The following is a 25018-nucleotide window of genomic DNA, read 5'->3' on the forward strand; positions in this document are numbered from 1 at the left end:
GAAGTTCAATAATAATCAATGCATATGAGTTGTGATAAAAAAGAGAATGCATGAGTGTGTGAAAAAGTGAAGAATGGATAGTTAGGTTTGTATTAGAATTGAATAGGTTGTTATAGGTTAGGTGGAAGTTTAACTTAATCAAAGATTCAAATTTCAAGCTCACTTAACCAAATACAATCCTACCTTAACCCTAGCCCCGTTACAACCCATGGATAAGTCCTCATGATATTTGTATGCATGCATGAAATAATTGTTGATTGTTAGATGAAAAACAAATCTTAGAAAGCATGATTAGGGAAGAATTGAGTGAATCAACCCTATACACTTGAGTGACTAGAGCGGATACACATCCGGTGAGGGTTTGATTGCTCAATTACATGTTTTCACCTATGATCATCTCCTTTCTTGTAAGTTGTTAAAATCTTTTCAATAACTCAATTCAATTGTGGATTTGATTTGGTTGTTAATACATTTAGTCATTTAGCACTCATGTTCATACAAGCTTTCTTGGGAATTGATTTATTTTGACCAAGTAGTTATATTCATTTAGATAGATTGCATATAGGTAGATTGCGATACCCTTTGTTTCTTTCATAAGTTTAGCATGAGGACATACTTAGTTTAAGTGTGAGAAGGTTTGATAAACCACAATTTTATGGTTTATCTTGTGTTGAATTGAGGGAATTCTATCAACTTATCTCACATTTATTCAATGAAATAGCATGGTTTTGGTAATTCTCCCTAATTTGTGCTTAAGAGTGAAAACATGCTTTTTAGCTAAAATAGCTAAATTTTAATTTATTTTAATTCCATTCGATACCTTGATATGTTTTTAAGTGATTTCAGGTTCATAAGGCAAGTATTGGATGGAAGAAGTGAAGAGAAAAGCATGCAAAGTGGAGAATTTATGAAGAAATGAGCAATTGGAGGATCGCGCATGCGTCACTCACGCGTACGCGTAAGGAGGGAATTTGCCAGCGATGCGCACGCGTCACCCACGCGCACGCGTGACGTTGGTCACGTGACCTCATTAAAATGAAGACGCTGGGGGCGATTTCTGAGCCAACCAGGCCCAAATCCAACTCATTTTTGAAGTTATTTGATGCAGAATTCAAGATTGGGCAAGGGGGAGCAATTAGTTAGTGTAGGAAGCATGCCTTAGGTTGGTTTTAGAAAGAGAAGTTCCCTCTTCTCCCTAGAAATTAGGGTTCTTAGTTTAATTTCTTCTTAGATTTAGGTTTTAATTCTTGTTTTCATCTTGTTTTCTTTACAATTTCTTGTTCCTACATCTTTGTTCTCTTAGTTTATATTGTTAATTTCCCCTTTATGCCTCTTTTTATGTCGATAAACTCTAGTTGGATTTGGATTTCCTTTTAATGCAATTTATGTTTTATGTTTCTTTGATGTTTAATTGAGTTGCTATTGTTGATTTCTTGCATTGGGTAGTAGTAGATTTTATTATTTCTTACAATTTATGATACTTTTCTTTTATGCCTTTCAAGTGTTTGATAAAATGTTTGATTGGATGTTAGAGTAACTTTTTGAGCATTCTTGGTTTGGAAAGAGAAATTAGGCAATCTTGAGTCATCAATACCCAATTTAGATTGGTGATCTAGAGTTGTTAGTTAATATTATTTTCATTGACTCTAATCTCTTGCTAATTCAATTAGTGAGTTGATTATGACTTTTGGATTGAGATTAACTAGTCTTATTTGACTTTCTCTCAATGTGAAAATAACATTATACCTTCTTTCTATGTTGAAAATGACTAAATAGGATTAGCTCTTGTTAACTATTGTATGATAATTAATTACTAGGATAGAAAACATGGATTCTCAATCCTTGCCTTGAATGTCTCTCTTTAGTATTTGTTATTTTTAGTTGTTTTCTTTAATTTCTTGTCATTTATCTTCTTGCCCTTTTCAATCCAACCGGCAAAACTCATAACCAATAGTTGAGTACTCGATTGTGATAACTAAGGAGAATGACCCGGAACTAATACTCTCGGTTATCTTTATTGGGTTGGACTTGTGACAACAAAAAATTAAACTTTGATTGAGCATTACTTGTCGGTTTGAAACTATACTTGCAATGAAGTTATTTCCTCTAATCGAGAAAAAAATTCTAAGCCGACGATTCAGCTCTTTCAAAGTTCAAAGGTCACCATCAGTCAAATCTAGACCAATTACAGCATGAGAAACTACTGAGATTTCTTGATGACCAAGAAACTTCTTCTATTGTTTTTCTGTGTTTTGGGAGCAAAGGAAGCTTTGGTCCATCCCAAACAAGCCAAATCAGTTCAAACGTCTTGTTGTAAAGGCGAATGAGATATAGAAAGGGTTGAAACAATTGATGGATAGAGATAATAATATTGTGCACAAGAAGGTGCAAGAGATGAAAGAGATAGCTAGGAAAACTGTTATTAATGGTGGATCATCTTTCAATGCTGTTAGAGAACTTATTGGTGATATGGTGGGTAACAATTGATAACTACACTTTTTTGGGGTCGTATTTCTTGGAGTTGTTCTTTCCTCTGAATCAATGTAAAACAAGTAAATAATAAGTTCATCATTGAAATTGTTGCTATTGGTACGGTCTATTAAAAATGAACATGACCAAGTTGTTTTAATGAACTTGTTTCTTCATATCTGAACATAGAACTTCGTCTAACTCATGTTTCACCAACTTGAAGCACAAACTACTTCGAAATGAGAACATATATATATACACGTTGCTAATATGTCTTGCAAGGTTTGACACAAACTAATGGTTTGTCAATATGCTCTACAGGACATTCTTGAATAAATTTGTTATGCAGAAGGTTAGATTTTTAGCTTTTTTGCAATTTCAGCCATATATTTACCCTGGTAAAAGGCCTGCTGCAGTTCTAGCTCGGTAGGTTGCCGAGTTCCATCTCCGGCGAAGGTTCCAGCACCATATGCTGAGCCTCCTTTCACCTCATCCATCTCAAACATGCCACTTCCAAATGTGTATCCAAGGGGCACAAAAAGCATGCCATGATGAGCTAATTGAGTTATGGCTGTCAATCTGCAATTAAAGATTTAGAGGGAAATTGAAAACTAACTTCAATAAATTCATAATCTCATAGCACAAGAATCATTAGTCACTAGTGAATATAGTTCATAGTCTTGGTCACTATTGGAAAAGTGAAGATACAATTGTACAGAGTCATGACATGCAACATTATGAGAATTATCTGTTTGATCAAAACAATTCTGATAGAACAACTGAACAAGTTTGTTATGTTCTAAATTGAAATGATAACAACAGTAGGAAGCATTTAGGGTTCATTTTACTCACGCTGAAAGTTCCTGGCCTCCACCGTGAAAGCCAGTACTCCAAAAGATTCCAGCAGGCTTGCCAGCCAGTGCTTGGGAGGCCCATAGCTCACTAGTGGCATCAAAAAATGCCTTCAGTTGGCTTGGCATCATGCCGAATCGAGAAGGAAAACCAAATATAAAACCATCAGCTTCCAGAAGTTGTTCCGGTTTGATGTCCGTTACATCTTCCGGCCTAGGAGGGGCCTTCAGCTTTTCCAATATTGGATCGGAGAGGGTCTCGGGTACCTGATTTTAGCAAACTCAAAAGGATCATAACAAAGGGATCTAATTACTTGTTATACACGGATCAAATGACATCACTTTTTGCTATCATCATACAACAAATGTATTGAGAAAAATTAATCACCCGCCATAGTGTTGCCTCAACACCTTCAACTGCCGCGGCACCTTTGAGAACTTCTCTGGCCATAGTATCTACATGTCCATACATGGAGTAATACCTGTAAAAATTGATGTGATACTTGAGAGTAATAAAATCAACAAAAGAAAAAAGGGGACGGGGGGAATTAAAACATTCAAATCTGCAATGTCATCATCTTGTTTTGTGAATGCTTGGATTGAACCAGTTGAAGATATGCTTACACAACAAAGACCTTGGTAACAGCCATCTTCAAAGTGTTGGCTCAAATTGAAAAAACTAACCAACCACTTTTGCCTCAGCTGCTTAATAGAACTAGCCCTGAATTGCCAAAAGACATGAATTTGAAGGGATTAAAAAGACCCCAAAATACGGAATATTTTTTGGATTATTAAAATTTTAGAATTGCTGTACATAAAGTTAGCAAATGGAAAATCCAAACATAGCAAGGAACATGGCCCATTTGAAATGTTAATTGACTAATAATTGAAACAAGAACTTATACAAAGAAGAATGTAGCTGATAAATTTTGGTTTCTGAATTTTACAAACTAAATTGAATTCATTTAAAAATGAACTAATATGTGTTATCTATTTAATGTCAATTGAACAAGAACTCGATAACTATTTGTCTCTGAAATTTGCAAATAAATTAATTTAAACAATAAATTAACAAGTGTCATCTAAAACACCAGAACAATATATATATATATATATATATATATATATATATAACAGAACAAAGAGTGCGTTGAACACAAGAAAAGCATGATCAAGCTATTTCCATCCAAGAAAATTATGGTATAAACCACAAAGTTTAGTTAAGAAGTGATCATTCGTTGGGAAAAGCAAAAGAAAATAGAAACCCAACCAATCAAACTTCAGAGCATGCAATAGTGAGATGATGTTTCACACACACACACACACACCACACACATATAAGCATCACAAACAAATAATGAAAAAAGAAATCATAAAAAAAAAAAGAAAAAAGAAAAAAGAAAAAGAGGGGGGCATTAGCATGAGGATCATCATCATAAAACAAAACGAAGTTAGAACTGGGAGAGAAAAACAAACCTTTGCTGTCTGGTTATTCTCGGAAAGGGCAGCACACAGGGCTCGGGATATATATTCTTTTGAATTAATTAATATTTATACCGATCTTGACTAAATATATTAATTTTTAATAAATTAAGAAAAATATAGATTTTCGGTATATGTTGAGGTGAGTTAAAATTGGATAAAGAATTGAACTTTACGTGTAAGGTAGAGCCTGATAGTAGCTTGTTGACGTGTCATAAATTATAGATTATAAAAGGAAAATGACATGATTGAGGGTAGGGCTGGGGCCTGGGAATCAAAATGAAAAGTCTTCTTTCTTCAAGATTTTTTATTTTACTTTTATTTTTAATAGTTTCTATTTTCTACTTTTACAATTTTGGAAAAAAATTGAAAACAATATATCTTTTTGTTGTTTTCCACAAAACTTAAAAATATAAATGTTAAAAATAAAAATAAAAAATACAAATACAAATTAAATAGGCTCTTTGACGATTTTTGAAATTAAAATTTGAGTTCAAAATTAAGCATCACATTTTGCATATCCGTTGTGTAGTTTATAGATTTGATAATATAAAATTTTAAAATATTATTTATACATAAAAAATTAATTATTAAATTAATTATTATATATTTATGTATAAATATATATTATTTAATTTATTTCGTATTTTATATTTTAATATATATTTTATGTGATTAGTAATTTACATTACAAAAAAATGTTGAGTATTATTGGATTTATGATTGGATTTATTGTTGTCCTTGTGTTGATATTATAAACATTGTCAGAAACTGCTTACCGTCAGATTTATTTTGTCCGACATTAATTACCGGCAAATTTTTTATCGGTCTTTTCAATAGATTTGGCGAGATTGTATTGATGGTTACCGTCGGATTTATCCGACAGTAACTTTAGCGCCGTTTCACGTATTTAGAGGCCAATAAATTCAATAATAATGTTAATTTTATAAACCCTAAAATTTTTCGGTACAGTTAAGCCACAAATAGAATAAATGTTAATTTTATAAACCCTAAATTTAACGTTGCTAGAAATCAAAAAATTATTTTATTAAAAAAATAAATGGTCTAAAAGAAATAAAATGTCACAAATGTAGAATACAATGAAGTAGACAAACAAAAATGTGTACAACCTTAAATCCTATAGATTCCAGTAATCTTCGTCGTCGACGGCAGCGTTGTGGTCACCCTGCTGCAGCAGTAGAGGAGGTGCTGCCGTCGGTGCTCCACCAGCAGCATCGCCGCTGGAACCAGCAGCGCCGCTGCCTCCAACACACATCTGCTAGTTATACTCATCTATCTGCTATCGCAATCGATCGAGCTGCTCCAGCTTCTCCGTTAGGTCAGAGCTAACGGCAATACGTGCAAGAATCTCTCGATACTTCTGCTCTCTACCATGAGTCCATGACCACGTGACTCACTCCACCTACCTCTACTACCTGCCGTCATGTCTGCACAACGAATATATTACTAACTCTAATCAAAACACAATTAAATTTACTAACTCTAAACATATGAAAACACTCAATACAGTAAACATATTAATAACATAACAGGCATTAATAAATAATAACATAAGAAAAAACTCAAGAAATAACAAATAATTATAACAAATATGAACAAATGTATGAATAACAAATAATTATAACAAGTAACCCAAAACAGAAATATCTATCAACCCTAAACATAATTTTAAAACTTTCAAAAACATAATTTTAATTCAATTTCACTCAAAATCTTATAAGAATTTTGACAGAGGCTCCCCTAAAATTTAGATTTCTCCACTCCTCAAGAGTTCCATCCAAACAAAATATCCATTCAAACCAACATACAAGAGTTGAAATCCTAATCCACCGACTGAGAGGCTTCAATCATTTTTACTAATCAACTCAAATGCACAGTACATTTATTAGATATTCAAAGCAATCTAACTTTGTAAAATAAACAAACACTAAATTATATAATTTATTTTAATTTCTTCATCATCAAACCAATTTTAATAACTAGAATAATAAACACAATTCTAATATAATCGACACAAATCCTATTTTATAATAACTAATAACAAATACGAATTAAATCTAAATTACCATATGATAACCAAAACGCAAATTCTACATTAAGTTAACCTTAAATCCTAAATTTGCATATAATAATCAAATTCTAAATTCCTAAATTAACATATAACTAATCCCTAAATTACATATAAATAAATTTTAAATTATAATTTATATAAAAGGGATATGCATGGAGTCTGACGGTGATGGAGAGAAATGCAGCGGCGGTAGTGTTAGACTGCAACGGCGGCGGTGCGTTGCTAGACAATGATGATGACGGCGCAGTGCGGTGATGAAGATTGGCTGGTTTTCGTAAGAGGGAGGGGTGGCGGTGAGAGACTAGGACTGGAGTAGCAGAGAGAGAGAGAGAGGCTTTTCAAAACGAAGGGGGAGAGACAGGGACGGATCTATATATTGTGTAGTGGGGGCAAGTACCCCACTACAATTTGAAAATTTTTTGAGTAGTATATGATAATAATATTTATTTGCCCCATTAAATTATTGAATTTGACCCTACAATAATTTTTTACTCAACTTTTGGTATTTAATAGTCAGTTTAAGAATTTCATATTAGATGTTTATTAGAATAATTAATTCTCAATTTAAATAAGATTGGTGTTCTTTCTTAAAAATGAACTCAAAAGATTTTTTTTAAATTAATTTTAGTTTTTTTTCTATAGCAACTACATTAATTGATGAAAAAAATTTTCCAACTATAGATATCAGTGAGAGTTGATAAAAGAGGTATTTCGATTGTATTGTTAAAAAAAATTATTCAGTTTTTTTAAAAATATGAAACCTAAAAAATAGAATTATAAAATATATATTATTATTTAAATTATTATTTTAATATTTTAATTTATAAATTATATATTTTGAAGACTAATAATATTTTATAATAATAAAATATAATTATAACAATAATTATACTATATGTACATAAAAAGTAACTATCTGTACAGAATACATATTGAAATACAAAATATATATTGAAAATGAATTAAACAATAAATGTATTTATACACAAATACATAATGGTTAATGAATAATTTTATAGCTGATTTTTATGCAATATAGTATTTTTATTATAAAAATTATTAGAGTTTATTTATCTTGTGTCCTAAAGGCACATACTATAAGATTACAAATTGAGAATATTTTTGTTGGAAATACAAAAAATTTAAGTTTTTAATGTATTTATTTTACAGTTATCAAATAAAAAAATTTAAAATATTCTACTAATAATAAGTTTGTCATGTATCTTTAAGACACATATTAGTTAAACTTAAATTATTATTATTATGTTATATATATTTTGCCCCCACTATCAAAACTTTTTGGATCCGTCACTGGGAGAGCGTTCGCACTCTCAATTTTAAGTTTGATTATCGTCAGATTTAGTGTCGGATAAATCCGACGGTCACTCCTTGCGTGTCTCCAAAACGCAACATTTAGTTAAAATAGCTTATCGTCGGATTTTATCGACGATAAATCCGACGTTAAAGTTCGTGCCTATTTTCTCCTATTTTTCGCCAAGTATTACCCACGAATTTATCGTCGAAAAGTTAATCTGCCAGTTATTTGACAATGAATTCTATCACAAAATCCTCCATAAATTCGTCAGTAAATTCGACGATAACTCGAGACGCTAAATCCGACGGTACTCGACACGTTTCTTGTAGTGTTAGTAACTAATTTTTAGTCATGGTTGTAAAAAATTAGGTTAGATTTAGTAAAATATTTTGAAGAAATATTTGTACTTTTTTTTAAGAGTACAAACACCTCTTTTATATTTTAATATATTAAATAGATTATTGTGTTTATAGATTTTAAAAATTTGAGATACTTTTAAAAATATTTAAAGAAGAACATTTGAAAATTTACTTACTTATCAAAATTAAAAACTATATTATAATCTCATATATTAAAAAATATTTAAATTTATTTTTATATTTGTATCTAATATTATATTTTAAATTTTAAAAATTATTTTATTAAATATAATTATTATTATTTATATTTATTAAAAATTATTTTTAATTTGAATTACCAACTATAAATATTATACATTTAAAAATTAATTATTTTAAAAAATAAAAATTTTACTAAATCAAGTATACGCACTCACCAGGAGAAAAATGCAAATCAATGGTGAGACATTTAAATCTCAATTTTCAGAGTCGATATAAGAAAATATAAGGGATATAAGCAACAGCTAATACCGCTAAGGCTGAGGAAATAAAAACAAATTAGAGAAACAAAAATTTAACTCAATTATTCAAGTTGGTTGTTGTCCACTTCTTCCGGCTTCGTGGAAGCCAGATAAAAAAGTAAGCCACTTATGCAATTAGAAGTTGCCTCGGCTAGAAGCATACAAGACTAAAGAGAATCATGATCTCTTTTTCATGCCAAATATATGATCTCCATGACTCCATTCAACTTCTTATTTATTTATTTATTTATTTGTCTTCTAGTGTACTTGCCCAATGCACGAGAGGATATGCCACATAAATAAATGATAGCGCCATCTGAAGATATACATAACATGCATAATCATGGTAAGAGCGTTCTTTTGTCGGCACGCAAAAATAAAATACTTAGAGTAGTATATGTCATTACTCCTTCTTTTGTGTACTTTCTGCACCACGCAAATTTTTGTTGAAGAGCACAGAAATTTATTAATATAACACATAAATTTTTGAAATATAGCAAAAAAAATTTATATATAACACAAATTTATTGATATAGTAAATAAATTTTACACATATCACACAAATTGTTATACATAGCACACAAATTTTTGCTGTCAGTATATTTTGTTTTTTGGGTGAGTCAATATTTTAGGTATGTAGTTTTCTAAAAAATTTTGTACTGCACAGCAAAATTTATGTGCTATGCACCAATAATTTTGTATTGTATACCAGAATTTATGTGTTGTGCGTATTTCGTTGGTACAATATATAAACTTTTGTATATAATACACAAACTTTTGTATATAATACATAAATTTTTGTTACAAATGTATTTTGTTATTTGGGTGCAATGCGTATTTCATTAGTTAGGAGAAGAAGAAGATGAAAAAGACGAGTACGATGATGATGATAATAAAAGAGGATGAAGAAAAAAAAGAGAAGAAGAAATTTAAAACAACAATATCAAGAAGAAGAAGAAGTAGAAGAAGAAAGAGGAGGAGGAGGCAGCGATGATAGCGACAGCAGTGACAACAACAACGATGACAATAATACTGAACAAAGAAACACAAAAGAAGAAGAAGATAACGACGATGACGATGACGATAACGATAACAAATGACAACAACGACGAAGTCAATAACGTTGAACAAAGAAACACGTAAAAGAAGACGAAAATAATGATAACGACGATAACAATAACGAAGGAAGAATAAGAAGAAGAGTGTGTCCACCTATGTCCGAAAGAGAAGAACACGCGAAAACTTAATTAAAAACTTAAAGGTTCCGCTAGGTAGACAATGAGAAATTTAAACAACGTGAACAATGGGCTGATTTTTTAGCCCGCTAAGGATTAAAAGAAAAAATCACCCCAAATCAAGTTTTAAAAAAATCCTTTTAACTCTACCATTGAAAATTTTAGCTATCCCTATCTCTTTTAACTCTAATCATACTTCTTTCTAATCCAAACCCCTCCCCACTATCGCCATCTCCCGCCGTCACCAACCTCAAGTGTTGTATTAAGAACAAACATCCCATTTACATGAAGAATAAACATCCAATTTACATTAAAAACAAACATCTCATTTATATCAAGAACAAACATCCCATTTACATTACGAATAAACATCTCATTTGCATGAAAAATAAACATCCACATGCGTATATAAAATTTCTGCTACATACCTTCTCATTGCACGTCCAGTATGTTGTTGTAGATGTAGCCTTTTAGATTCATACTGTGCGGCGTTGTGAGGTTCATAGCTGTTAGGATTTGGTTGAATTAGTCCCACATTGCTTAAGATAGCAAATGGAGTGGGTGGCCTAGGCTATAAATATGAGGCTAAGTTCTCCATATTTTTTGCACCAGTCGGAAACACTTAAAGCTTGTATCTGACTTTTCTTTTCCTCTATACTCTTTGATTAGAGAGTGTTGTGAGGTGTAGTTAAATATTTGCTTTGAGAGTGTGGGTGTACTGGGGTGCCGGTGTTAGAGAGAAAGAATTCTATGTGTTGTAACAATTTTCACATAGTGATATTCTTTGGTTGTCATTTGACAACGGCCGTGGTTTTTTTCTCCAGTAATTGGAGTTTTCCACGTTAAATTCTTGTGTTGTGATTGTGTCTATTTTATTTCTCTGTGAAAGGTATTTTCTCAAGGGGGAATGGTGTATTATTCCCAACATGTGGTATCAGAGCTTCGGTTCGGTGGGATTTATTCTTATTATGCTCTGTGGTTGCAGCCTAGTCTGACCTTCCACATCAGAAAAGAATTTTGTCTTGTGGCTTGAGGTTGACCTTTGGTTGCTGTTGTTGTTGTTGGAAGGCAGTGTGACACTCTGAGAGTGCAGTTTGGAAAGGTTCTGGCTAAGGAAAGACTTGGTATGTAAGTGTGTCCATTGTGACCCACCTCTCTTTCCTGGGGACCCTTCCTAGTGCACGGTCTACAGTTGAGTTATACTATTTCAGTATACGGTTGCAACAATGTCAGGATATTCAAGTGCTGTGAAGCTTGAAATAGAGAAATTTGATGGAAGAATCAATTTTGGCTTGTGGCAAATACAAGTCAAGGATGTGTTGATACAATCAGGTTTGCACAAGGCGTTGAAGGAGAAGATCTCTGGCATGAAGGATGAAGAATGGGAGGAGCTAGATTTGAGAGCTGCAAGTGCTATTCGCATGTGTTTGGCTAAGAATGTTCTTGCAAATGTGCAAGGAATGAAAACAGCCAAGGAACTTTGGGATAAATTCGAAGGGTTGTATCAGGCAAAGGGCATCTCAAATCGGTTGTTATTGAAGGAGCAGTTCCATAATCTACGCATGGATCACAATGTGAAAATCTCCGACCATTTTAGTGCTATCAATGGTATTGTCTCTGAATTAGAGGCAATTGGAGTGAAAATTGATGATGAAGATAAGGCACTAAGGCTCATATTGTCTCTTCCTTCTCCCTATGAGTATATCAAACCTGTTTTAATGTATGGGAAGAAAACTCTGAACTTTGAAGAAGTTGCCAGTAAGCTCATTGCTGAAGAAAGAAGAATGAAAAATGAGGGTAGCTGGTGTGCGAAATCGTGATCATTCCATTCCTTGGTAACGGCGCTAAAAACTTAATACGCACGTTCATGATCTTATATCTGTTTCACAACTTCGTACAACTAACCAGCAAGTGCACTGGGTCGTCCAAGTAATAAACCTTACGTGAGTAAGGGTCGATCCCACGGAGATTGTCGGCTTGAAGCAAGCTATGGTCACCTTGTAAATCTCAGTCAGGCGGATTAAATTGTATTAAGAAATTATAGTGGATGAAAATAAATAAAATATAAAATAGGATAGTGGTACTTATGTAATTCATTGGTGAGAATTTTAGATAAGCGTATAGAGATGCTTTCCTTCCTCTGATCTCTGCTTTTCTGCTGTCTTCATCCAATCAATCCTACTCCTTTCCATGGCAAGCTGTATGTTGGGCATCACCGTTGTCAATGGCTACTTCCCGTCCTCTCAGTGAAAATGGTCCAATATGCTCTGTCACGGCACGGCTATTCATCTGTCGGTTCTCGATCATACTGGAATAGGATCCATTGATCCTTTTGCGTCTGTCACTACGCCCAGCACTCGCGAGTTTTAAGCTCGTCACAGCCATCCCTTCCCAGATCCTACTCAGAATATCACAGACAAGGTTTAGACTTTCCGGATCTCAGGAATGGCCATCCATAAGTTCTAACTTATACCACGGAGACACTAATAACTCGGACTCGGTCCCCTGTATTAGATATCCAAGAGATATCCATTCAATCTAAGGTAGAACAGAAGTGGTTGTCAGGCACGCGTTCATAAGTTGAGAATGATGATGACTGTCACGATCATCACATCCATCATATTGAAGTGCGAATGAATATCTTAGAAGCGAAATAAGTTGAATTGAATAGAAAAACAGTAGTACTTTGCATTAATCTTTGAGGAACAGCAGAGCTCCACACCTTAATCTATGGTGTGTAGAAACTCTACTATTGAAAATACATAAGTGATAATGGTCCAGGCATGGCCGAATGGCCAGCCCCCATGAAAGTCTAAGATAGCATAAAACTAATCAAAGATGATCCGAAGATCTGAAATACAATAGTAAAAAGTCCTATTTATACTAGAGTAGCTACTAGGGTTTACAGAAGTAAGTAATTGATGCAGAAATCCACTTTCGGGGCCCACTTGGTGTGTGCTTGGGCTGAACATGAAGCTTTCACGTGGAGAGGTCAATTTTGGAGTTGAACGCCAGTTTGTAACGTGTTTCTGGCGTTGAACTCCACTTTGCAACTTGTTTCTGGCGCTGAACGCCAGACTGCAACATGGAACTGGCGTTCAACGCCAGTTTGCGTCATCTAAACTTGGAAAAAGTATGGACTATTATATATTAATGGAAAGCCCTGGATGTCTACTTTCCAACGCAATTGAAAGCGCGCCATTTGAAGTTCTGTAGCTCCAGAAAATCCACTTTGAGTGCAGGGAGGTCAGAATCCAACAGCATCTGCAGTCCTTCTTCAACCTCTGAATCTGATTTTTGCTCAGGTCCCTCAATTTCAGCCAGAAAATACCTGAAATCACAGAAAAATACACAAACTTATAGTTAAGTCTAGAAATGTGATTTTTAATTAAAAACTAATAAAAATATACTAAAAACTAACTAAATCATACTGAAAACTATGTAAAAATAATGCCAAAAAGCGTATAAATTATCCGCTCATCAGTAGCACTTCATCAGATTTGGCGCTTGTAGCTAGAAGTGACAATTATGGAAAAAGAAATCATGGAAGGAGTGTAACATGCTTGAAATGTGGAAAGCCTGGGCATGTAAAGAGAAATTATCCAGGTAATGCGGTTTCAGAAAAAGACTCTCAATCTGATACTTGCAATATTGCTCTCTCTATGAGAGAAGATGATGTTCTCTAGAAGATAAGAAGTATCCTCATGGTATTACCACACTGCCATGGATAAGGATAAGTTGTGGCAATCGGGTCCACAATTACACACGGGCATTGGTTGGCGTTGAGATGCAAGGTGTGTGGCGGAGTTATGCCGATGGCTGAAGAACTTCCAGGAAAAGCCAATTCGGAAGTTGCACCATGAATTTTCAGCAAGGTTTTGATCTGTACCAAGGCGAAATGTTTGGAGTAGTCTAATTTCAAGTGAGTATACTTTCATGGTGGAGTATGATAGTTCTCTGAACTATGATTGTCGGTATAGACAATGGCAGCAAAGAATTGTCGTGTTGACTATGGAAGCTGAAGATGTGTGACTATTTCAATCAAGGTAAAGATTGTTAGGATTTGGTTGAATTAGTCCCACATTGCTTAGGATAGCAAATGGAGTGGGTGGCCTAGACTATAAATATGAGGCTAAGTTCTCCATATTTTTTGCACCAGTCGGAAACACTTAAAAGCTTGTATCTGACTTTTCTTTTCCTTTATACTCTTTGATTAGAGAGTGTTGTGAGGTGTAGTTAAATATTTGCTTTGAGAGTGTGGGTGTACTGGGGTGCCGGTGTTAGAGAGAAAGAAGTCTATGTGTTGTAATAATTTTCACATAGTGATATTCTTTGGTTGTCATTTGACAACGGCCGTGGTTTTTTTTCTCCAGTAATTGGGGTTTTTCACGTTAAATTCTTGTGTTGTGATTGTGTCTATTTTATTTCTCTGTGAAAGGTATTTTCTCAAGGGGGAATGGTGTATTATTCCCAACAATAGTGAAGATGGCAGAGAAAGAAGGGAAAGAAGAAGTGAGAACCGCTATGAAATCTTGCAATTGAAGTCATGGGAGGTGAGAACGGAGTGGAGATTCTGCATGGCTTTGAACAATGCGTTGGCGTCGAGGTAGTTGTCGTTATTGTCAATAGTAAAAGTGGGCTGCAGGGTTGCACGGTTGGCTCGCAGATGGGCAGCGCGAAAGATGATGCACGGAGCCATTGGACATTCGCGGAGATGTTTGGGTGACGTCAACAGGCGGATGGGGGCATCAGCTGGAAGTTGGGTGGCGGCGTCAAATCGGAGAGAGGGGAAGTGAAGCGGTTCTTGGGGTGCCTCTGCAGACCGAAAATGATAAATGGAGGAAGGAAGTTAAATTTAAATTGAGTGTAACTGCTAATTCTTATTTATTAAATTTTAAAATTTAAAATTAAAAATAATTAATTAATAATTTAATTTATAATTTTAATTTTTTTTATTCTATTGTTCACATTATTTACTCTTTTCATTGTCTACTTATATTTTTCTAAAATTTAATTCAAAATATGTTTGGACGCCTAGCATTTTTGATGCATGTTTACACTCAACTAGACTCTTGGAGGCTGGTTGAACGGAGGCTATTATTGGAAAGATAATACAACAACTATGTTTAGAATGCGAGGAGCAAGAAAGTTCGAGACTCCAATGAATTACCGGCTATATATGCTCTATAAGAGTAATATATAACTGGAATCAGATTAAGACTTGGCCACCTTAATTGAATGGTGGTTATAAATGTTTTTTTTCTAATATTGAAGTTGTTGTCACTACTGCTGATGACACTTTCATTTTGCTTATTTCGAAAGTTGATCCATAATACATAGCTTAGTTCCACCCAATTAGACCTTGCAAATTTAATAATAAAATGATTTTAGAAAGGCCAAAGGTAGTCATGGGAAAACTTGTAGGAATTAGGAACCACCATTGCAACTATGTTCTTGGATGGAAAGCTAATGAAAGGTTTATACTAATCATGCAGAACAACTAGAATACTCGTGTAAATTTTCAGTAACTTAGAGTGTAAGCAATGTATTAGTAATAGTTAGGTACTCATCCATATATTGCAGGTTATGTTAAAGTCTATTATAACATAAACTTAATATTCAGTTGTAATATACAAAGATTGGAGATTGAAGAATCATTCGCTCATGACATGGTGGCTTCTTTCAAAACTTGAATGCTTGATTCCTTCTGCATCTATTAGACATGTTTTATCCCTTGACAATCATATTTCGGCCATTACTGATAGTTTCACTAAAGAATACGCCATGTTCATCTCCATCTGTCATGGCTGAGTCCAATTCGTTATCTTTGACAGAGGTTGAGACTCTTCTTCTTACTCATGAGGATATGTACACTACAACATTTTAGGTCTATGATCACAATTTTTTTTGTCTCGATAAAAAACCGTGATCATAGAAGATTTATAATCACGGTTTTTTATTGTGACAAAAAAAGTTATAGTCACAGTTTTTAAAAAAAAGGTGATCATAGAGTACCTATGGTCACGGTTTTTTAAAAAAAAAGAGTGGTTTAAAAGAGCCTATGATCACAGTTTTAGAGAATGACATAAAAGGATCTATGATAACAGTTTTTAGGGATAACCAAAAAAATCTATGGTCACAGTTTTTCAGAAAAGGATGATCTAAAAGGGTCTATGGTCACGATTTTGCGGGTGACCTAAACATGTCTATAGTCATGCTTTTGGAGGGTGACCTAAAAGGGTCTATGGTCACAATTTTTTAAAAAAAGGTAACCTAAAAGGTTCTATGGTCACGGTTTTGGGAGGTGATCTAAAAGAGTCTATGGTCACGGTTTTGGGGGTGACCTAAAATGGGTCTATGGTCACGGTTTTAGGGGTGACGTAAAAGGGTCTATGGTCACGATTTTGGGGGTGACCTAAAAGAGTTTATGGTCACGATTTTGGGGGTGACCTAAAGGGTCTATAATCACGGTTTTGGGGGATGACCTAAAAGTATCTATGGTCACGATTTTGGGGATGGCCTAAAAGAGTCTATAGTCACGGTTTTTTGAAAGGGTGACCTAAAAAGGTCTATGGTAACGTGTTTGGAGGGTGATCTAAAGGGGGTTTATGGTCATGGTTTTGGGAGTGACCTAAAAAGTCTATGATCACGGTTTTGGGGAGTGACCTAAAGGTATCTATGGTCACGATTTTAGAGAGTGACCTTAAAGGGTCTATGGTCACGGTTTTTCGAATGAATGATCTAAAAAGGTCTATGATCGCAGTTTTGAGGGTGACTTAAAGGGGTCAATGGTCACGATTTTGGAAGATGACCTAAAAGGATCTATGGTCATAGTTTTGTGGGGTAACCTAAAGGTATCTATGGTCATGGTTTTGGGGAATGACCTAAAAGAGTCTATGATCACAGTTTTACGAAAGGGTGACCTAAAAGGGTCTATAGTCACGGTTTTAGTGAGTGGCTTAAAGGGGTCTATAACCACGGTTTTAAATATTTCATATATTTAAAATTTAAAAATTTTAATAATTGAAAACTAATGAGAATTTTATATGATTTACTTTAAATATCGTAAAAAATTAAGTAAAATACTATTAATATTAAATTAAAAAACATTTAAAACCTAAAACTAATTAATAAGTTAATAAATAAATATTATATTTTTAAAATAATTTAAATAAATTATAATTGATTTCAATTACTATTCTACTTTCTAATTTTATTAAAATTTTTATACTGCTCTAATCCTAACCTTAACCCTAACCCTAATTACTATTCAAGTATATTTTTGTAACTAAATTAAGTTTTGATCATTTGAATTTAAATTAATTAAAGTTTTTGTATATTTTGTATAATTTTGAGTATTTCATATATTTAAAATTTAAAAATTTTAATAATTGAAAACTAATGAAAATTTATATGATTTAATATAAATATTAAAATTTAAATTTAATTTTATAAATAAAAAATTAAATAAAATACTTTTAATTTTAAATTAAAAAATTATTAAAATTTAAAACTAATTAATAAGTTGACAAATAAATATTATATTTTTAAAATAATTTAAATAAATGATGATTAATACTATTCTACCTTCTAATTTTATTTAAATTCTTATACTATCTTAATCCAAATCCTAATCCTAATTTCCAAACTCTAACCCTAATTTTATTTAAATTACACTATCCTAATTAATCTAAAAATTCCTAAATTAAAACACTAATCCTAACCCTAATTTCACTTTTTAACACACACCCCCAACTAAACCTAGCCCCCTCTCCAAATACAACCCAGCAGCAGCAAAAAGAAAGAAAGAAAGGGGAGAAGGGAGATAGCTCGGGAACGAAGAAGAGAAAAGACCACGCCGCATCCTGCTGCTTCGTCGCCGCCGCATCTTGCTGCCGTCGCCATCCATGTCGCATGCGAGAGAGCCATCGAGCTTGAGGGTGAAAGATGCGCATGAGAAAGGGAGGAGTCGCACTGCTGCCGCCGTCCAACCCGCCTCATCATTGTCGCCATTTTCGTCACCGCCTCAAGCTCCTCGCGCTTTGTCATCGTCGCAAGCTCGTCTCCCTTTGTCACAGTCGCAAGGTTTGTTACGCTCTATCACCGTCGCAAGCTCGTCTTCCTACTTCAGCCATCAACGCCTCCTTCGCTGTGAGTTGGTCTCTGAGCAAGTGAGTTTCGGCTTCGGTCCTGTTATTCTTCTTTCAATTTCATCCCTATAAATCATTAGTACATCTTGAATTTGTTGTTGAAAGTTAAGTTTGTTGTTGAAATTTTGATTTAGCTAATTTTGTTTTGCTGAATACTAGGGATTTAAAAATTATCATAGTTGAATTTATTGTTGCAAATTATGATTTGAGATGAATTTGTTGTCGTATGTTGAATTGTTGCTGAACATATCACTGAGCTTTCGTTTTTTGTTGCTGGATAACTTTATTGAATATTGAGTTAAATTTTGTTGTTGGATAACATCGCTGAGTTGAGCTGCATCAGAGTTGAGCAAAATTTTATGAATGGTTTGCTAAAGTAAATGATTTTCATAATGTACTTTAAATCTTTAAGGCTTATATCCGTTTTTCACTCCCTATTCATGTCCTGTTGAATAGAGTCTTGTAAACATTGAAGATGCCATATTGAGACAGTTTGATGATAAAGATATGACAATTGTTCTAGCAGCTTTATCAGTTGATGGCCTGGAAAATGTAATAGGTTCTTATAAGCTATTTGATGCACTGCAAAATGTGCTGAGGAGATGTAGTAGCCAGCTGCTGTCAGGTAATGTATCGCATATTTGACACAACTTAGTAAAATATAATTTTTAGATTTACTTTATCTGATATACTAACTACTATAACCTTGTTGGTTGTGATTATATATGAGACAGTAACTAGTTCTATATACACATGTAGAACACAATTGATAGATGGCGAGCATACATATTTTCATCCAGTCATATGTTTGGCAAAATAATCTGTTTCTGAATTTATTCTTGTCAGTGATGTTTGTTAAATGGTGGAGTCGTTTAGAGCTTTAAATGAGAAAATCTAAATCTATATACTTTGGCGATTGGTAATTGATTTTTCTCAAAATAATGCAACCAATTTTTGCTTTAGATACAACTTTTAATCTATACATACTCATAGTTAAACCCTTCTTTGGATTGTATACTTTATTATCATACAAAAACTATGACTTAATCAAAATTGAAATTGAAGAGAATAATTTATTAAGGGGATCAGATTCAACTCAGCCAAACATTGAGTTTAAGGCATGTATACTAATTATGAAAAAATATACTCGGGTAGTAATTTCATGTTAGGTATATTCTAATTCTGAAAAATATACATGGCGAAGCATTCCTCCTTCACTTGGATCGAACCATGTATTAAAAGATATCGAAGTAAGTACTGTTCAAAATTAGTAGTTAAATTAATAGTGGCTGATTGTTGTTGACTCTAACTTTACTGTTGATTTATTGGCCTTAAGCAAATCTGCTATAGAATCTAGCTTGTTAGCAGAAGGTTGCTTGTTCTTATTGTACTTAGCATATACTAGACTATATGTATGTATAGGTTTTGGCTAAGGTTTTCTTTTTATGTGGCTCAAAATCCTAGCAAATGCTCATTGCTGTTTAGTGGTTGAAACTTTAACGTTGATTGACTTATTAAACTTGTGTTGCATATTCATTACTCAACTGTACTGCATCATCAAAAGTATTTTTGCTTTGTTCTAATATGTTTATTTCTTTTGCTAGCAGGAGGACATGATGTGAAGAAAATATGTTCCATACACTACAACAAATTCGGGCTGAGACAACCCTTTAAAAACATTTCCTATAATAAGGAAAAGTGTTGTCTTTGATAAAAGGCAACACTTTCTGACAAAAAGTAACGCTTTTTGGGGGGGGGGGGGTTGGCTATACGTCCATTACTGTATTAAAGGGAACCATTTTTTATGGCAACCTTAAAAAAACGTTGTCTTTTTGCAAATAAAGCAACTCCGCGAAAGAGTTGCCTTAGAGCACCCAAATCCAATGCTTTAGATGAGACGTTATGGCAACACTTTTTACGAGTTGTATTTTCTAATACTTAAAGCAACACTGAGTTTTTTAAGTTTCCTTTTCATATACCTAAAGCAACACTTGTGCAAATTTTTTCTAGTTGTTTTTTCATATACCTAAGGCAACCCTTGGCCAGATTTTTTTAAGTTGCCTTTTTCATATACCTAAAGCAACACTTGTCCAGATTTTTTTAAGTTGCTTTTTTTTATAGACCTAATGCAACACTTATGTAAGTTTATTTGCAGTTGTCTTTTTTTAATATCTAAAGCAACACCTTATTGAGTTTTTCTTATTAGGTTCTCTTTTTTAATATCTAAAATAAAATATTTTTATCTTTGTTATATTTATATGATATTTGAAGGATATATAACATCCATATTTGAATAAGATAATAATATATATTGCATATATATAGAAAGGTCTTTCAAGTGCCAATTAACATACTTGCTAAGTTACCAAGTCAAATAAATAATAAACATAAGTAAGCAAAATACATATTTTTTTTATGATAAACTTAAACAAAAAAGAAACTAAGTTGTCCACTTGAAACCAAAAAGACTTTGTGCTTCAGCATTGTGCCAAGAATTGCCTTTATGTCTTCAGAAAATTTCATCCAACAATAAGAAAGCTGCAGTCAAATTTAAATGAACAAAAAAATTATAGTCAAAACATCAGCTATACAATAACATGTATACTCAAGTGTTACAACAATTTAGTACACATACCTAATCATGATTTGGTATATGAGTCGATGGAGAAAAATTTCGAGGAACTAAATTTGGATCTTTTTTTCTGTATGGATGACCCAAAGAGAAGAAATTTTTTTATTAATAATCAAACTAAGCATACTATAAAATTTGATCTCTCTTTGGGCTTAGGATATATAATAGGTGAATTTGGTTGCTACATGGAAGATAAAAATTTCATCAAGTTTCTAAAGTTAAGAGTTCTGACGTGGATCAGCATTTCATTTTTTCTTTGGAAACCTACCACAACACATTGGTAGCTTAGTTAGGTTTGAGTGACAATTAACCACACAATCAGTAGTATGTATAACCAATCAACACTAGTATGTATCACCAATTAGCACCACATAATTAACCAATTTTTCATACCAAAATTTTAAACTTTATATAATATAAATTTTGCTCATGCACTAGTATTTGTTGGAGGATTCTAAGGTAGGTTATATGGCAAATCCAAACTAATCATAAGAAAAGAAAAGGTCCATTCATCATAAATCAGTTTTGCAATATTTACTACTTATTTATTAATTCTCTCATATACTTTCACCATCACATATTACAAGGTGATATCAATTTCAATATATCTTTTCTAGATTTTCACAATATTTATTTACATAACCAAATTTAATGCTACTAACCTAGCAGCATGCTATTAACCTAATAAAGCAAAAAATTCATAAATTATTAGTTTCAGATCTCTTTAAACTCAAACTCGGAAGCTAAAAATTCAGATATTCAATCCCCAAACCCCAAGGTAAAGGCAAACAAATAATCATATCATGGAAGAAATCCACATGGAAGACCTCAAAACAATCTCTTAAGATCAAGACATAAAACACACTAAATACACCAGACTACTATATTTAACATGATAAAGGAATTAGCTTTGCATAACTAATGTATACATCCAATTCATTAACAATATAAAAGGCAGAAAAATGCAGAAAAATATGTCCCACACATAATCATAATCAAAATTCAGAAAAATTCAGAAAATCCTAAGAAGCAACAATCAGAACCATGAAAACTTCAGAAAAATTGAAATAAAACCTCTAAAATCAAAATTATTAAGAAGCCCTAAAAATTAAGATTCAATGCATTCAGAAACTCATAATCAAAATGCAGAAAAATTCAGAAAACCCTAAGAAGCAACAATTAGTACTATGAAAACTTCAGAAAAATTGAAATAAAATCCCTAAAATCAGAATTATTAAGAAGTCCCAAAAATTAAGATTCAATGCATTCAGAAACTCATAATCAAAATGCAGAAAAATTCAGAAAACCCGAAGAAGCAACAATCAGAACCATGAAAACTTCAGAAAAATGGAAATAAAACCCCTAAAATCAGAATTATTAAGAAACCCCAAAAATTAAGAGTCAATGCATTCAGAAATTCATAATCAAAATGCAGAAAAATTTAGAAAACCCTAAGAAGCAACAATCAGAACCATGAAAACTTCAGAAAAATTGAAATAAAACCCCTAAAATCAGAATTATTAAGAATCCCCAAAAATTAAGATTCAATGCATTCAAAAATTCTATTTTCATACTAAAATTCAGAACATTCCCAATCTTCATTCACAATCAATGCATTCAGAAATTTTATTCCATAGTAAAATTTAGAAGCTTTCTTACTAATAAGTAGAGGAGGAGGAGGGGGGTTATAGCTGCGTGTAGTGTTGTGAGAGCTTGCAAAGAGGAGAAGGTGAGACAGGGGAAGAAGAGGAAGCAGGAGAAGGAGAGGGGTTTCTCGAAGAAGACAGTGTACCTAGAGCAGAGACAGGAAGAGGAGGAGCCCGTGGAGCAGTGTGTAACACCCTAAGTTATATCATATCTTTGAAGGTCTTTAAATAAGGTGCCACACTCGATAGAGAAAGAGAATGAACTTAATCATTATGCAAGGAAGGAGGAAGTGCGCGTGAAAAGGAAAATGAGTAGTACTAAAACGATAATAAATATGAAATAATAACTTATCCATGAGTATGGTTCAAACTAAAATGCTTAGAGGAAATTAAACAAAGAAAAAGAAACTAATACGTCCTAACTAATTTCGTCGAAGAGGCTCCCATACTTGTGTCATATCATATCCTTGATCAGGACCCTTCAGTTATTCACGAATCGAGGTACCAGTGGTTTTTCTCCAACACCTTTTCGCGCAGTGAAGATCCGGTTCCGTTGTATGGGATGAACTAAGACTCGACGGAGTACCGAAGTGGGAGAATGGGGTACGTATTTCACCCTCGGACTTCCGCAAGGGTTCAACTCCTCCTCTGGATTCTCCTCCATGGTGTCTTCCTCCTGGCCAGGGTTGTTGGACTCCTCTTCCTCCGTCTCGGAATCTCATTCGAGATGCATCACCTCAGATGACCGTTTCTTGAATGCTGAAGCGTTCTTATCTAGGAAGGTTATGACGGGAAGCAGGGGTTCTCTTACCACGAACTTTCGACCTAAGTAGATAGTTTGGAGCACGGTAGTAGTGGTCGTAACTACCCACGCGTGCTTCAAGGGGTCATACTCAGAAGTTACCTTCGGGGACACTGCGTCGTCTCTATCCGCTGTGCCATGTTCCTCTGGAGACAGTATGGGAAAAGAAAAGGGATGAGAACCTAAAGTCTCAGTAGGAGTGCTATGCAACACCTCCATATCTATCTCCAGCCTACGTGCGGGATTTTAAAAAGGGTCGTACGATATGGCATGTAATATGAACCTCTTATAAAGCGTAAAACATATAGGTAAAAAGGAAAGAACATAGAAAAAAATAGAAGAATAACATCTTTTGTAACCTCAACATAATCATACATAAATCTAAAACATAATAAAAATCAAACTTTCATTTATACTTTCTCCTTTCTTAACTTATAACTTTCATGGAAGGTATTGAGCTCAAACCGGTATAAAATGAGAGTCCCCTTCCCTTACCGAAGGTTCTTATCTCGAATGTCTTGGCGATCACCTTCCTTTATCGAAGGATCATCTCGATCGATCACCCTCCCTTACCGAGGGATCATCCCGATTTCTTGTCTTTGGGGGTCACCTTCCCTTACCGAAGGATCATTTCCTCAGTTTAATTTACAATTAGGATTGTTTAGGCATGCACAAGAAGAGATTTATGCAAGAATAGATCATGGAAGAATAGATAATGCAAGAGGGGGAAAACATATACCATGATAAAATGAGCATGTTGAATAAGATGTTATAAGAAAATGCGTACTCTCGACCCTAGAGGGATATTAATAATATAATATATTAAATATCATATAAATGTACATTCAAAAAAAAATAGGATATTTTAAATAGTTGAATAAAATATTTATAAGAGGGCATATACTCTTAACTCAAAGAAATATTATTAATCCAATGGTATAAAAGTCAATATAATTTCACGTAATAAAATAGGAGATATTAATTAGTTGAATAAAATAATTTATAAGGAAACATGTACTCTTGACCCTAAGAAGATATTAATGATATAATGTATAAAATATAATCTAAGTGCATATAGTAAGAAAGGGGGTATTTGAAATACTTGAATAAGATGTTATAAGAAGCATGTACCCTTGACCTTAAATTAAAAGAGTAATAATGATATAATGATATAAGAGGTCATTTAGTTGCACATAATAGAACATGGTACATTGAACAAGACACAAAAAGGAGCATGTATTCTCAACATTAAATGGATAATAATAATGTAATGGTATCAAAGGTCATGTAATGGCACATAGTAAAATTAGGGTATGTTAAATAATTAAATAAAACGTTATAAAAGGGCATGTACTCTCAATATTAAAGGAATAATAATTAAAAGGTCATGTAAATGCACATAGAAAAATATGGGATATATATATTAATGGATCAAGAGGGCATGATTGACATAGTAGATAATCATGATTAATGTGGATGAAAGAT

General features: G+C 33.3%; 2 protein-coding genes across 4 annotated transcripts; one reads left to right on the forward strand and one right to left on the reverse strand.

The window, feature by feature from the left end:
* Nucleotides 1-2620: 2620 nt before the first annotated feature.
* On the reverse strand, nucleotides 2621-5052 carry LOC112765482 (probable NAD(P)H dehydrogenase (quinone) FQR1-like 3). Of its 2 annotated transcripts, none has more exons than XM_025811380.3 (5): nucleotides 4797-5052; nucleotides 3945-4041; nucleotides 3709-3802; nucleotides 3322-3587; nucleotides 2621-3048 (listed from the first exon to the last, which is right to left on the reverse strand). In XM_025811380.3, the coding sequence occupies exons 2-5, from the start codon at nucleotides 3968-3970 to the stop codon at nucleotides 2823-2825; spliced, it is 612 nt and encodes a 203-aa protein (XP_025667165.1). In that variant the 5' UTR covers nucleotides 3971-4041; nucleotides 4797-5052; the 3' UTR covers nucleotides 2621-2822. The 2 variants fall into 2 exon arrangements, with proteins under 2 accessions (XP_025667165.1, XP_025667166.1); XM_025811381.3 differs by lacking the exon at nucleotides 4797-5052 and adding an exon at nucleotides 4591-4740.
* A 13014-nt stretch (nucleotides 5053-18066) lies between these two features.
* On the forward strand, nucleotides 18067-20687 carry LOC112767023 (uncharacterized). 2 transcript variants are annotated; one of them, XR_011875100.1, is made up of 4 exons: nucleotides 18068-18474; nucleotides 18980-19078; nucleotides 20061-20607; nucleotides 20660-20687. XR_011875100.1 is itself a non-coding variant. In XM_025812907.2 (3 exons), the coding sequence occupies exons 1-3, from the start codon at nucleotides 18211-18213 to the stop codon at nucleotides 20162-20164; spliced, it is 537 nt and encodes a 178-aa protein (XP_025668692.1). In that variant the 5' UTR covers nucleotides 18067-18210; the 3' UTR covers nucleotides 20165-20412. The 2 variants fall into 2 exon arrangements, 1 of the variants encoding a protein (XP_025668692.1); XM_025812907.2 differs by lacking the exon at nucleotides 20660-20687 and having other exon boundaries at nucleotides 18067-18474; nucleotides 18910-19078; nucleotides 20061-20412.
* The last annotated feature ends 4331 nt before the right edge of the window (nucleotides 20688-25018 follow it).

Source organism: Arachis hypogaea, chromosome 17 (genome assembly GCF_003086295.3).
Source record: "Arachis hypogaea cultivar Tifrunner chromosome 17, arahy.Tifrunner.gnm2.J5K5, whole genome shotgun sequence".
In the NCBI taxonomy this organism is placed as follows: Eukaryota; Viridiplantae; Streptophyta; class Magnoliopsida; order Fabales; family Fabaceae; genus Arachis; species Arachis hypogaea.

What these genes read in the sequence shown, in the direction of transcription:
- LOC112765482 (XM_025811380.3), bottom strand. Translation starts at nt 3,970, where the DNA reads ATGGCTGTTACCAAGGTCTTTGTTGT. An exon ending in TTGAGGCAACACTATGGCGG is followed by an intron (nt 3,588 to 3,708) that starts GTGATTAATTTT and finishes TGCTAAAATCAG; the next exon opens with GTACCCGAGACCCTCTCCGA. An exon ending in GGAGGCCAGGAACTTTCAGC is followed by an intron (nt 3,049 to 3,321) that starts GTGAGTAAAATG and finishes CTTTAATTGCAG; the next exon opens with ATTGACAGCCATAACTCAAT.
- LOC112767023 (XM_025812907.2), top strand. Translation starts at nt 18,211, where the DNA reads ATGTCGCATGCGAGAGAGCCATCGAGCTTGAGGGTGAAAGATGCGCAT. An exon ending in GTGAGTTGGTCTCTGAGCAA is followed by an intron (nt 18,475 to 18,909) that starts GTGAGTTTCGGC and finishes CCTGTTGAATAG; the next exon opens with AGTCTTGTAAACATTGAAGA. An exon ending in TAGTAGCCAGCTGCTGTCAG is followed by an intron (nt 19,079 to 20,060) that starts GTAATGTATCGC and finishes TTTTGCTAGCAG; the next exon opens with GAGGACATGATGTGAAGAAA.